Source organism: Xyrauchen texanus, chromosome 20 (assembly GCF_025860055.1).
Source record: "Xyrauchen texanus isolate HMW12.3.18 chromosome 20, RBS_HiC_50CHRs, whole genome shotgun sequence".
NCBI lineage: Eukaryota > Metazoa > Chordata > Actinopteri > Cypriniformes > Catostomidae > Xyrauchen > Xyrauchen texanus.
Genome location: NC_068295.1, coordinates 18,214,104 through 18,226,914, shown reverse-complemented (window position 1 = coordinate 18,226,914; position 12,811 = coordinate 18,214,104). Strand labels below are relative to the sequence as shown.

Genomic DNA, 12,811 nt, shown 5'->3' with positions numbered 1-12,811 from the left:
AACAGCAATGATAGGTAGAATAAATAAAAGGTTTACAATAAATGTAATTTAATTTATTAATAAGACAAAAATTAATCATAAAAGATAAGTTGACAAAACACAATAGTGTCTAAATCTATTTTATTAAAGCCTATTTCCAGCACAATAAACAGATTTATAATCATATAGTTAAGATATACGGTTCACTTAGAGTACATACTGTATGTAGTATACAGTATGCACTTAAGAGTAATATGTCTTTCTAGGATCTGTGCTGTCAAACTAGAATATGTAGATCACATCTGAACCAGCATTAACCAGATTGATGTTGATCTTCATTAATTCGATATAGTAAACTTTGATTTGGTTTGAACACACATTTAAAATGCCTTTGCAATAGCTATTGGTTGAGTCCACTTTTCACAAAGGTTGTGTCACAAAGGGACATGCTGGTAAACATACTGTACACAGAGGATGCATTAGGATTACAGAAAACCTGGCTAACATAGAGCACTGTAAGGGTGGAGCAAAGCAACAGATCCCTCATCTCTGATTAGATGGTCATTCAGATTTTAAGATTGAACCATGGGCCTTAGTGGACAGGGGTAATCTGTGTCTCCTCACTCCTGTTGGGTATTAGCTCTCCACAAGCAGGGCTTAAGATCAGGGTTTTTAGAAGCAAACAACCTGCTTTTCAGTGTGCTATCCTGACAGCCACAGACCACCGGCAACATGAGAGCTGCCCATGTCTTTCTGCTGTTGGGCCTGTCCCTCACCCTCCTTGCTGCTCACAGTGAGTATCACTCCCTTATTTTGTTCTCTTTTTCTATGTCATGTGTGCCACACTAAGTGTTCTAGACTAAGCTTTTCAGTCTAGACTTCTCAATCTTGTGTGTTGTCTTGTTTCCGTTTCATGCATCCTCCAGTTCACATCTTCATTATTTAATTTAGTCTCTTTAAAGTATCATTTGCTCAGTAGTTTGCGCCTATGGAGTGTCTTTTCGCCTGGGAATATCTTCTCTGTCTTTTGTAATGGGCTGAAGGACTAACTGTAAGGAATCTGTAAAACCAATCCCTTAAACAGATTGAGGGCTACAAAGAGCTTGCTGCCTGGCTGGTCTAAAATAGAATATAAAATGTAACAAATGTTAGATTACAAACATTAAAAATAGAACAGTTCAATATGGTGAACAGTGAATAAAGTTCACTTTTTGCCACCACAATTTAAAAAATGTATCACTTTCTGTGGCATGCAAATGCACATTTCTTATTCTGCATCCAACTTTTGTATAAAAGTTACTCTTCAAACATGATTTTACTTTACCAAAACTGCCTGGACAGCTGAAATATTTCACCTGCATATATAGGCTTCAGTTTTTTCTTATTAGGGAAAAAAAACTAAAAACTCTAGACTGAGACCAGCTCCACATACAATAATTCATAATGGCCTCTAGACAGCAGCCATGGTTTGCTCATGTCTACAGTATTTGGTACAGTTTGGAAGTAAAAGGATGTAATTTTAGATAAATGCTTTGAAAAAGATGAACTTAGGGCTATCACTACATTTTAAAATGTATTGATATGTAGACGGTTCAATTTTCTACATTACCATTCTGTGAACTGAAGGTCTTTGCTATAAAAGAGGGTGACCCAAATACAGCGGAAAGATGTCTATAGGGTGAACAAACAGTGATGAGACACACCAAACAAAACAGCTTGTATCTTAAAATGTATTTATATTTTTGAAGATGTACGGAATGCATGTGTCTGGTCTTGTTGGCTTGAACTTCAAAGGAAATTTCTTTAAAACACACACACACGCACGCACGCACGCACGCACGCACAGTTGTGTTTCCATGTTTTATGGGGACTTTCCATAGACATAATGGTTTTTATACTGTACAAACTTTATATTCTATCCCCTAAACCTAACCCTCACAGAAAACTTTCTGCATTTTTACCTTTTCAAAAAACATAATTTAGTATGATTTATAAGCTGTTTTCCTCATGGGGACCGACAAAATGTCCCCACAAGGTCAAAAATTTCGGGTTTTACTATCCTTATGGGGACATTTGGTCCCCACAAAGTGATAAATACACACTCACACACACACACACACACACACACACACACACACACACACACACACACACACACACACACACACACACACACTTCTGAGGACTCTCAATAGATATAATGATTATTATACTGTATGAACTATAGATTCTATCCCTTAAACTAACCAGCACATAAAACAATCTGCATCAATTAGTATGTTTTTTTTTAAGAGATTTGAAATATGGGGATATTAGAAATGTCCTAATAAACCACATTGATAGCATAATACCCTTGTAATTACCTGTTTGTAACCTAAACAAATGTCCTCATAAACCACACACACACACACACACACACACACACACACTTGGGACATGATAGCGAAAAATGTACTCACCCTCTTACCGTCCCAGATGTGAATGACTTTCTTTCTTCTGCTGAACAAAAACAAAGATTTTTTGAAGAATATCTTAACTCAATATCTTACGCAACGTCTTGTTCCTTCCATCAGGGAACAGAGGTTTAGACAGTAACCAAGACATTCCCTATCTGTCACTCACTGATCCCTAAACAGGGTCATGGGAACCTTGGGCACATAGGCCAGTCGGGGTCTCAGTATCATGTGACAGTATGCCGGACAGAACTCCAGACAGGTGTCTCTGACAGAGAACGCCTGTAGGCCCCAACCCACTTGATGGACGTGAGCGCAGTCAGGGGCAGTCTTCAATGAGAGCGCCTTTAGCTCAACTGACTCTAGGGGCTCCAATGGGGCTCTCCACAGGCCCCGCAGGACCACGAGATTCAGCCTGGGAGTATTCAGACTTCTCTAATTTCGTGCTTCCAGAGGGAATTACCATCTACTGGGTCATGGTGTGCCGCTATAGCGGCCACATTCACCTTCAAGGTGGAAGGGACTACTGACCCTCCAGCCTCTCCTGCAGGAAGGAAAGCACAGACCCAACCGTGCATCTCTGGGGGTCTTCATGTTGGGACATTTCAGACTAACACCACTTAGTGAACAAACGCCACTTCAAGGCATACGCCATACGGATCAATGGCCAAAGCTTCTGCAGGGCAAGCAATACCAGCAGCAACTCGAGGCAGTTGAAATGCCAAAAAGTCCTGGCCCTTTCCAGGAGCCCTCGGCTGTGTGCCCGTTGTCTGTCATAACAACAACGTACCTGGACACTTGCACTAAGGGGACCCCTGCCCACAGAAATGCAAGGTCCGTCCAAGGGCTGAACAAGTGGCAGCAGATCGGCGTGATGGCCACATGATGTGTGTCGTCTCGGGGCTCAAGTCTGAAGCCAGTGCTGAGCGGTCTCATTTGCATCAACCCGAGCAGCGTGACCATCGCCGAGGACGCCATATGCCACAGGAATCTCTGAAATTGTTTCAGTGGGACCGCCGTTCTCTGCCTGAATGACTTCAGTCAGTTCAGCACCGACTGCGTGCTTGTGAGGCATGCTAACATAGAGTCTACCTCTAAAAGAGATGCTCTTAACAAGGGAGAGCTTGCTCTTTTCCCAGTTGACCCAAACTGGCCGTGGTGCCCAAGCAGATGTTGAGATAATTGAGGATGCGAATGCCCACTTCCCTTAAAGGGGCAAGGACTGCCACTGCGACTTTTGTGAAGACGCAAGGTGACAGGGACAGTTTTGCATACCCGCTCGGAAATGTGTAGTTGTGCTCCTGAAAAAACATCAGATTTACACTACACAATTTACGAAACTAATATAAACATAATTACTCACAAATCAATATACAAATAATAATATACAATGTACAGTATACAATAAACACAATATGGAATACACAGTATACAATAAAAAATTATTTATATAAATGTGCAGAAAGGTTGTATAGTGGTTGTATTGACATTCAGAGTCAGCTGCCGGTGTGAAGAGAAATATATTTTATGACAGTCCGTTTAAATGATAAACTGATAATTTTGCAGTGGTCTCTTAATTTGTTTCCAGAGCTGTAGATCATTGTCTGTATATGTGTATATATCATTAAAAAGTAATATGACTCCTCTATTTCTGCCTCCACCCTTTTTTTTTATTATGCAAGCAGTCTGAATCAGAATCTGGCACTGGAGAGATATAGTGAATTCACTTCAATTGTGCATACTAAAACAACAGAAGCAATACAGCACTTATATACTGTAAAAACAAAACAAAAAAACTTATAGAGACATTTGAGTCATGGTGCTGATGCAGGCAGTGCAAGTTTGAGTCCAGCTTGCAACATTCACCTCACCCCATTTCCACTGTCCACTACCTATAGATGGAAATATAATAAATAAGATATAAAATAATAAGATATAATAAATTAAGTAATATTGCTGGATCAGTACCAGTCTATAACTTCAGGCCTTTTCTCAAGGAGTTAAAAATGAAATTGATTCTTTGAATTCTGCCTCCTTTGTCTTTATTTAGGTGAGGCACTGCAGTGTTATACCTGCATGGGCTCTACAGATGAAGACTGCAATCGCCAGGGTTCCAAAACATGTCCAAGCTTCTCAGATGCATGTGCTGTTGTCCGAGGACATGGCAGTAAGTTAAATGGTAACATAGTCAATAGTTCATCTTCTTACATGGATGGATGAGACGAAATTTGGTGAGGACATTTAAAAATAAATCTGGGGCATCTTGTGATGAATCACTGAGGGATACATATTTAGAAAATTCATTAACAACTCTAGTGTGTGTGTGTAGATGTGTTCAAAGGAAGCACTCTATTAGACTGGTATATAAGACAGACTGCTCTGTCTGGCCCCAGCTTAGAAGCAGGAGGTCACAGCTTCCTTATGAGGATCAAAACACATTAATATATAATCACGCTGTCATACTGTTCTTGTCTACTTAGGTGGTGTAATGAAGTCATGCTCTTACAAATCCTTCTGCAGCCAGGCCAACAGCCAGGGCTACAGAGCTCCAGGGGTGAAAGTTCATTGTTGCTACTCTGATGACTGCAATGTGGCTGGACATGCTACTAGAATCAGCAGAGGGTTTCACTTCATTCTGGGGTTTCTGTTGTGCATCTGGCATTTATTGTGAAAATAATATTGCCCTCGACAAACTAACCTGGTTATTAAACTCCATTACCATTGTGGAATTTGACTGAACTCTGTATACCATGTGATTGTTGCCAGATGTGCTGATAAAATGAATCATACCATACTGCAAATGTCAACAAGTACTGCCGTGGGATTGTGCATACAACAAACACTCACATATATATACAAGGACAAGTAGAAGTATAGTCAAGCAAACAAATGTAATGGATAAAATACAGTTAGCTGGTCATTATTGCTAAATAAATCTTAGCACGATGTTCAGAACTTGGCCTTGTAGAAACCCAAAAGGGTTTATTTTGTAATAGTGACAAACTGACTGTACATTATCCTATTTATCACATGGCTACATACTAAATATATATATATATATATATATATATATATATATATATATATATATATATATATATATATAAGGAAATACTGATTTCAGTTGAAATTATTTTATTATGTGAGAAGAAAAAGACCTTAGGGTGGTATGAGTGGCATGAAACTAGTACAGCTATGTAGAAAGTCGGTTGCATGTGACATGTTTAGCAGTCATTATTCAAAATATTTGACTACAGAATATTGTGAATGCTTGATCGATCAGAATCAAGTATTCAAGAGAGCTGTATAATAAACACAGAGAAGCTTACATTTTTCTCTGCATAAAAAACTGTATGTTATTGTATTGAAAGTATTTCTAGGAACTCAAAAAAGCCTAAAGCATTTTTTCTTAGGCCAAAAAAAAAAAAAAAAAAAAAAAGACAAAATAAATAAATTATCAAGGAATAAAATAAGTGTTTAAAATGAATATCTATATGATGTAAATGTATAATTACATTTTAATTTCACTTCATGCATTTAAATGGACATGAAGATAATATGCAAAGACATATTCTCTGGCTATTTATGCTTTTGTGCTTTACTGTAAATAAACTGCTTCTTTGGGATTGTGGTGGGGGATTTTTGTATGTTTGTATGGGATTGGGAATAAGCGCTTCAATCAGAGTTGGAAATAATGAGTGGTAATTAGCAAGTTCCATATGAAAATGCTTAGCTCGTTTAAAGATCTTAAGAAATTTAAATATTGTCTGGTATGATAAAAAAATTATTATATACATTTTCCTAAACAATTCTAGCTCAGAAAGCATAGACTGCTCAGCAAAGGAGCTAAAAGATGAAAGATCCCTTCTTCATCCCTGTAAACGTGTATGGTTGGATAATTTGTCACCTGTAAAGCCATTTATTTGAATATGTCATGTATTTATAGGGGAGACTCTAAAACATGGATTTTGAAGATAAACTGGGTTGGTCTGTGTTTCTTTTGCGGTAGATGTAGATAAAATGTTATTAATACGTTTCTTCATAAATAAATGAAGTCTAAAAAAAAATCAAGATCTTATTTTGGTGAACATCTAATCTGTAATCAGAGTTTTCGGTTTTTAATGACAATGAGGCAGAACGAAATTTTATATATTTTTTTATTTATTATTATTATTTATTTTGAATTTTAAAAAAATAATGTATATATATATATATATATATATATATATATATATATATATATATATATATATATATATATATATTATTTTTTTTTTTACAAAACCTATTGACTTGGTGCCCTCACGTACTTTATATGTAGTTAACACTAGGGGTCAGTATAAATTAACAAATCAACAAAGATCACGCTGTCAAAAAACACCCTGTTGAAAGTCCAAAGCACTCTGAAAACATCACACGATTCAGCTAGGTTTTACTCGCAGTACATTTCAGACTGTTTTGAGCCTAACCCAAACTTGAGTTTGCTCTCTAAAGATGTAAGACCACATCTAATACAGATTGCCATAGTTGAGGCAGTGCTGACAGATTGCCCTGACATGTTGATTGTGTTACAGGTTGCTCGAAATGTTTAGTATTTTGGATTGAATTATGGATGGTTAACGTTAAACTCCTTGTTGATTCATCAAATAAAGGTGACCCTGCAAACCCAAATTTTCATTTTTTGCATAAAATAAACGAAGATATTTGAAAGCTCTCTTACTTTCTTAAGTGAACTAGCCATCAAAATGGCATACTACTGTTTCTGTTACTATTGTAAAAACCTATTAAATGGGATATCCTTTAAAAGTGTAAGACACTTTCAGAATCTTTCTGAAAGTCATATTAATCAATTCTTTAATAATGTTTTTTGATGACAGTGGTAACTAATAGCTAGTTACCAGTTTTATTGTACTGCTGGTAATTTTAGTTAGATAACCATGGTGATTTGGCAACTATGAACCATGGTTGCTTTAACAAAACACACACGCACACAGTATACACAAACTTGTTTTCATATCATTGTGGGGACTCTCCATAGTCTTCCATGCATTTCATGGATTTTATACAGATCTAACGATAATTTCTATCCCCTGATCCTACCCCTAAACAAAACCTTGCATTTTTTAATTTTCACAATAACAATATTTAGTATTTTTACTAAGCCATTTCCCTCATGGGGACCGCTGGCTGGGCCCCACAAGGTAGGTGATCTCAGGTTTTACTATCCTTGTGGGGTCCCCACAATGTAGCATAAACATGTATATAAGGTAAGGTCTGGTCCTGTGAAAAATGTATAGTGTAACAGAATAGCTTTCCTGAACCTTTCCCATTTTTATTAAGAGAGGGATGATTTAAGCAAATTAAATCCTCAGTCATCTGATGAAAAACACTTAGGTTCCTTTGGAGTTCAGAACTTTAAAATACTCATGGTCATTAAGTCAAGGCAGAGCATGAGGTTATTACAAGCTATAATGAGTACATTTAAATCTCACCCTTTCTGTCTCCCGTCATTTTCGCAGTGACAGCAGTTTTTTTTTTTTCTTCATTTCTCTCACCACTTTTGCATTCCATCAACCTTCTCTCTTCCCCATCCACAGAGGCTTGTAAAGTCTTTTCTTTGACAGACAGGTGTGATAGTGTGAATGAGCTGCCCCAGAGGGGGATAGAGAATGACCCCAAACTGTGAAGCTCCAGGGCCATTCCACTGGGTGCTCTGCTTTGCTTGTGTCACTCCTCATCACTACTCATCAGATTCAAACTAGTTTGCTTGTCTTAGCTGATTTAAGATGGTCTTAGCTTTTTTTTTAAGACAGTTTCCCAGCCTAGCTAAACTGGTGCTCATCTGACTGACAAAATGTTTTTCAGCCTGACTAGCTTAGAAGTGTACAAAACCCCTAACCGGACAACAGAACAGCCTGACCAGGCTGAAAGACCTGCTAAGACCAGCAGTTTTGGCTGTTTTCATCAGCAGAGAAGGCTGAGGATAACAAGGATGATGGGTGTTTGGAGAAAAGCAAAGGTCTACTATCTCCAAAAGCAGAGGTGTTTCCCATGATTAGTGAACTGTTGAATTTGTAGAAATCCTGGGAACCGTCATAAATATATGATAGTCTTTTGCCATGAAGTTTGTTCTGAGTTCTGATGTTGTGATGTCCTCTGAGCTGTTTGCGCTTGAAATGTTATTGTCATGAACCAAAGAGTTGACTTCATAGCGAGACTGAAAAAGACAAAAATTCTTAACATTTCTAAAATATGCTACCGGTTGCCATCAGTAGCTTGTGTAAAGGTCATCACTACGGTAACCATCTTGGAAAACATTACTCATTTGATTTTCCCAAGGTAACTGCTCAAGTTTAATCCTTTTCCACCTAGGGACACTATTACTGTAAATCTCATCCACCCTATGGAAAGCCTTAAGCCAATTGCACTTTATTGGTGGTTGCCGGAGACCAGACAATGGATGTTTAGAAGGTCTTGCCAAGCACACCAGGGGCTTTTTGCATGTTATGTTTTGGTCCACTCATGAATTAAGTGGTGTTTGGTCCTTATAATTGCTTTTTTGCATAATGCCAGCTTTTTAAAAGATGATAAATAGCTAGATTTGGGGGACATTTTATTCATATGTATATTGAGGAGAACAAACTTTTGGAATGAGGGGCTTGTGATCAGCATTCACAAACATGTACTGTATGTATCTAGGGCAGATTAGTGTTTTGAAGAAAGAGCCCATTGAAATCCAGGATTTCCTTTTGTCAAAACAAACAAAAACCCATCCAAATAGAGTGTCTGAGAATTTTTTTTAGAACATTTTCATCATTGCATTTACCATATACTGTGGCCCAAAAAGTATTTGGACACTTTTGGACATATAAGTCACATTAATTGATAAGATGCAAGCAAAAATTTTCATTGTATAAAAAAACTAATGTGGCACATGAAAACAAATGATATAATGGACCAATCCGGTTCTTTACAAAAATTTCAGCACAAACATTACGTGGTGGCAGAGAGCCGATAGATTGTTGTGTTAGATTTGACAGATTAGATGATTAAATGAAAGTATGACACAAAAATATATTTAATAAATAAACAAATATTCTATACATTTATTACAATGAAACGAATTAATAACATATCTATAATAATGTTTGCTTTATATGTTTGCTGCAAAGCAGTGATTTGAAATTCGCTCTGTTGATGGCTTGAATTAACAGCCGTCTACGAGAACCCTCAAAATAATTTTTCAACAACGGAATCTGATAAAAGTTTATTGTTTGCGGATGGTTTCTGCCACCACTTCTGAATGTGATGTAAGCAGTGGCATTGCCAAAGGATTGGTCTATTGTGTTCCTTAGAACTAACTGAATTTTTCTTTGCTATTTATTTCAATTACTCTTAACCAACTGGTCTCAAGGTAATTTTTTTTTTCAAAATATAAAGTAAATTCCTCTCAAGTACATACAGGTGTCATAACAGAGTAATCACGCATTTGTGTGAATTTCGTCACATTAACTAAGGACAGTATTCCACTAATGTTTGACAGTCAGAAAATGTCCAACTAATTTGTGTCTTAATTTTGAACAATATATCTATTGTTCTTATAATTTGAAATGTTTTGCTTAAAAAGTGTGTTTGTGCTATTATGGAACTTGGAAGTTTTGTTCTATTATGCAAGGATATTCATACATTTTAATTGTGTCTTACATGTCCAAACACTTTTTTGGACCACTGTATGTATTGAACAACAGCATGAGTCAAATGTGCCATATTAAAATATCCCATAACCAGCAAAACAAACAAAGCAGGGGCACGTACTGTAGTGGGCAGCATCAAATACTCTCTGTGTCTAATCGAGAGGGAACAAAAGTGTGGGGTAGAAAAGAAAGCATGTGAGATGATGGCTGTGTTTACAAATGTGCGGTGCCCAACTGGCTGGTGCGGGTTCAGCCCACGGTCACTGGCTCTGGGGTCTCCGGGTCTCAGGTCTTTTTGAAAAAGATCCATGAAGCAGAATTAAAGTGATCTACCTCCGGACTGTGGACCCAGGGCTTTGGAACCAGGGAAGGGGGAGGGAAGAGAAGGGGGTAAGTTCAGAAAAAGGGTTTGGAATGGGGGGAGTAGGAGGAATTGGAGAATTATGCATAATTTGTCTGGCATTGGGCCTCAGCCACTTTGAAATGAGACTAAATAGTCTGCTCTATGGAGCTAATACAGCCAGGTATAGGGACTATAGAAAAAGCAATTGAAGAGACACAGAGGGTCCTTGTCGTGTTTAACTGAGTTTAAACATGAGACTGAAAAATATGTTTTTTTTCCATAGAACTGTGAGAAAAGTTGTGAGAGGAAGATCTGCAGAAGTATGAAAACAAGACAGACTAAATATGAAAACTATTTTAGGGATGTGTTTTATCGAATTCCAAATTCAAATTCATTTCAAATTTCAGGGAGCGTTTTATCTTGCACAGTGCTACAAAAGCATGTAAGACCACCATTAGTGTCTTTTTATCTAACATGAAATCAATAGATTCCCATGGTTTACTATGGTGAGATGCTAAAATGGAAGTCTAGCTAAATTAATTTTCTTTCACATTTTGTTTTACACTTTAGACTGTAATTAATCATTACTCACTACAGGCCTCTTTGTTACCACAATTAACTGAGCAAATTTCTTCAGTTTAGGAATTTTTGACTGAAGATTTGGATCAGTGCCTTTGAAAGAGTTAATTATATGGTTTTACACATGTGATAATTATTTCAGATTAGTATTTCAGATAAGTCTGTTGCAGGCATTTGTGAGATCTCAATCTCTGCTGTGTTTCAGAGATTTTAAAAAAGAGGGCTGATTAAAACATTTAATTTTCCATGCAGCCTGTGGCCTCAACATTCACACTACATTTTCAAGATTTGTTATCCTTGCAAATGATACATTAAGTAAACAAAATAAAAAGTCTGTGTGGTTTCAGTTATATTTAACTTTAAATAATAAATGCAACAAATATGATCCTCAATAGCAAAATTAAAGGTCTTTTTAGTCATTATGCCCCTCTGGGCCACAATGAATTTTAACGAGAAATGTCTCCATAAATATCCCACACTATAAGTCTATTTCAACACCCCTATCAGATTATATACAGTATCAGAGTCATTTAGCCTGTTTTATGAAATAGAAATTCTGTAAGTTATCTGCAAATGAGTAAAATTTTAACTGTTCACTGTCTAGCAGTAAAGTAAGGGTCAGCATTGTGTCCTAAAGAATGCCCTCAGGCACAGGCCAAAAGATTACCTGCCAGTAAAAGTGTTTTTGTGTGTTTTTGGCATACTAGCTAACTTGGGAAGTGTTAATTAAATGTGGAGGATGTATTGGACCTCTTTAGAATGAACAGGATGAGACATGGATAGAGTGGAGAGGAACAGAGTCAAGCTTCCAACTGAAACTAACTCACATCAGTAACCGATGCGCCCTGGGGCAGGGGCAGACTCAGTCAGCCATGCCATGCATCTGGGATAATTAGTTTTGGAAACGATTATCAACTGATATAATTGAGCATTCTCCCCTAATGAAGATCCTACATGTTGTCACTGGCGAGGCGCTAATTGAAGGGAGAAGGAAGGGAGGTGGAAGGTGAGGCCATGAAGGGGTGCCCTGTCAGATAGAAGAGCGGGGCTTGCAGAAAATCAAGCCTTCCATCATAGACTGTCAGTGCCTCAGTAACGTTTCCATTGCCCTTTTTTAGGTGGTTTATTGTGTTTCCTGAGTCTCTGTGCTTGTTTTTTTGTTCTTTCTTTGTTTTGTATTCCGGAGTGGGAGTTTAACATAGGATGAAGGAGAGGAGAGGTCCAAAGGATAGCAAGAGGGAAAAGAGTTTAAAAGAAAGAGCGAAGATAGACAGGAAAGATTGACACTGGGCAGATCAAGCTTAGCTCAGAAAGAGTTGAGTCAGGGGGTGTTTAGCTGGAGCACAGGTCGTGTTGGGGTTTTGGTTGAGAGATGCTGAGAGTTGAGGAGAAAAAGGGAAAGTGAGGGGGGAGAGTTCGGGAGAGAGGAGGTCACTGCGAAATCCGTTCAGAGGATAATAGGGGAGAAAATTGGTTTTGACAAGTTTGTGGAGGTGGAAGTAATGCAGCCCTTTAAAGAAAAATACAGGAATACCATGAGATAATAAAGGGAACTGGTGGGGAGGGGGGAGAGATATGGGCCTTGGGCCAGGATTCTGAGGCCAGGCTCCTGGTGCAGTCTGTAGCCTGTTGCATTGGGAGAAAAGAGTGAGTCTGGCACTACCAACAGACGGAGGCATAGCACAGTGACTGCCAGGTGCCATAATGGAGGAGGCACAGCTGGGTATTGTCTTAACTGTCCAACTGTGACTGGATGAATTCTT

At 37.9% G+C, this 12,811-nt stretch overlaps 1 protein-coding gene across 2 annotated transcripts; it reads left to right on the top strand.

Annotated features, from left to right (window-relative positions):
* Window positions 1-396: 396 nt before the first annotated feature.
* On the top strand, window positions 397-5,461 carry ly6pge (lymphocyte antigen 6 family member pge). Of its 2 annotated transcripts, none has more exons than XM_052150966.1 (3): window positions 397-772; window positions 4,483-4,599; window positions 4,913-5,461. In XM_052150966.1, the coding sequence occupies exons 1-3, from the start codon at window positions 712-714 to the stop codon at window positions 5,101-5,103; spliced, it is 369 nt and encodes a 122-aa protein (XP_052006926.1). In that variant the 5' UTR covers window positions 397-711; the 3' UTR covers window positions 5,104-5,461. The 2 variants fall into 2 exon arrangements, with proteins under 2 accessions (XP_052006926.1, XP_052006925.1); XM_052150965.1 differs by having other exon boundaries at window positions 4,483-4,611.
* Window positions 5,462-12,811: the final 7,350 nt, after the last annotated feature.

Coding starts and splice junctions, on each gene's coding strand:
- ly6pge (XM_052150965.1), top strand. CDS start 712: ATGAGAGCTGCCCATGTCTTTCTGCTGTTGGGCCTGTCCCTCACCCTC. Junction 773..4,482: donor CACCCTCCTTGCTGCTCACA/GTGAGTATCACT, acceptor GTCTTTATTTAG/GTGAGGCACTGCAGTGTTAT. Junction 4,612..4,912: donor ACATGGCAGTAAGTTAAATG/GTAACATAGTCA, acceptor TTGTCTACTTAG/GTGGTGTAATGAAGTCATGC.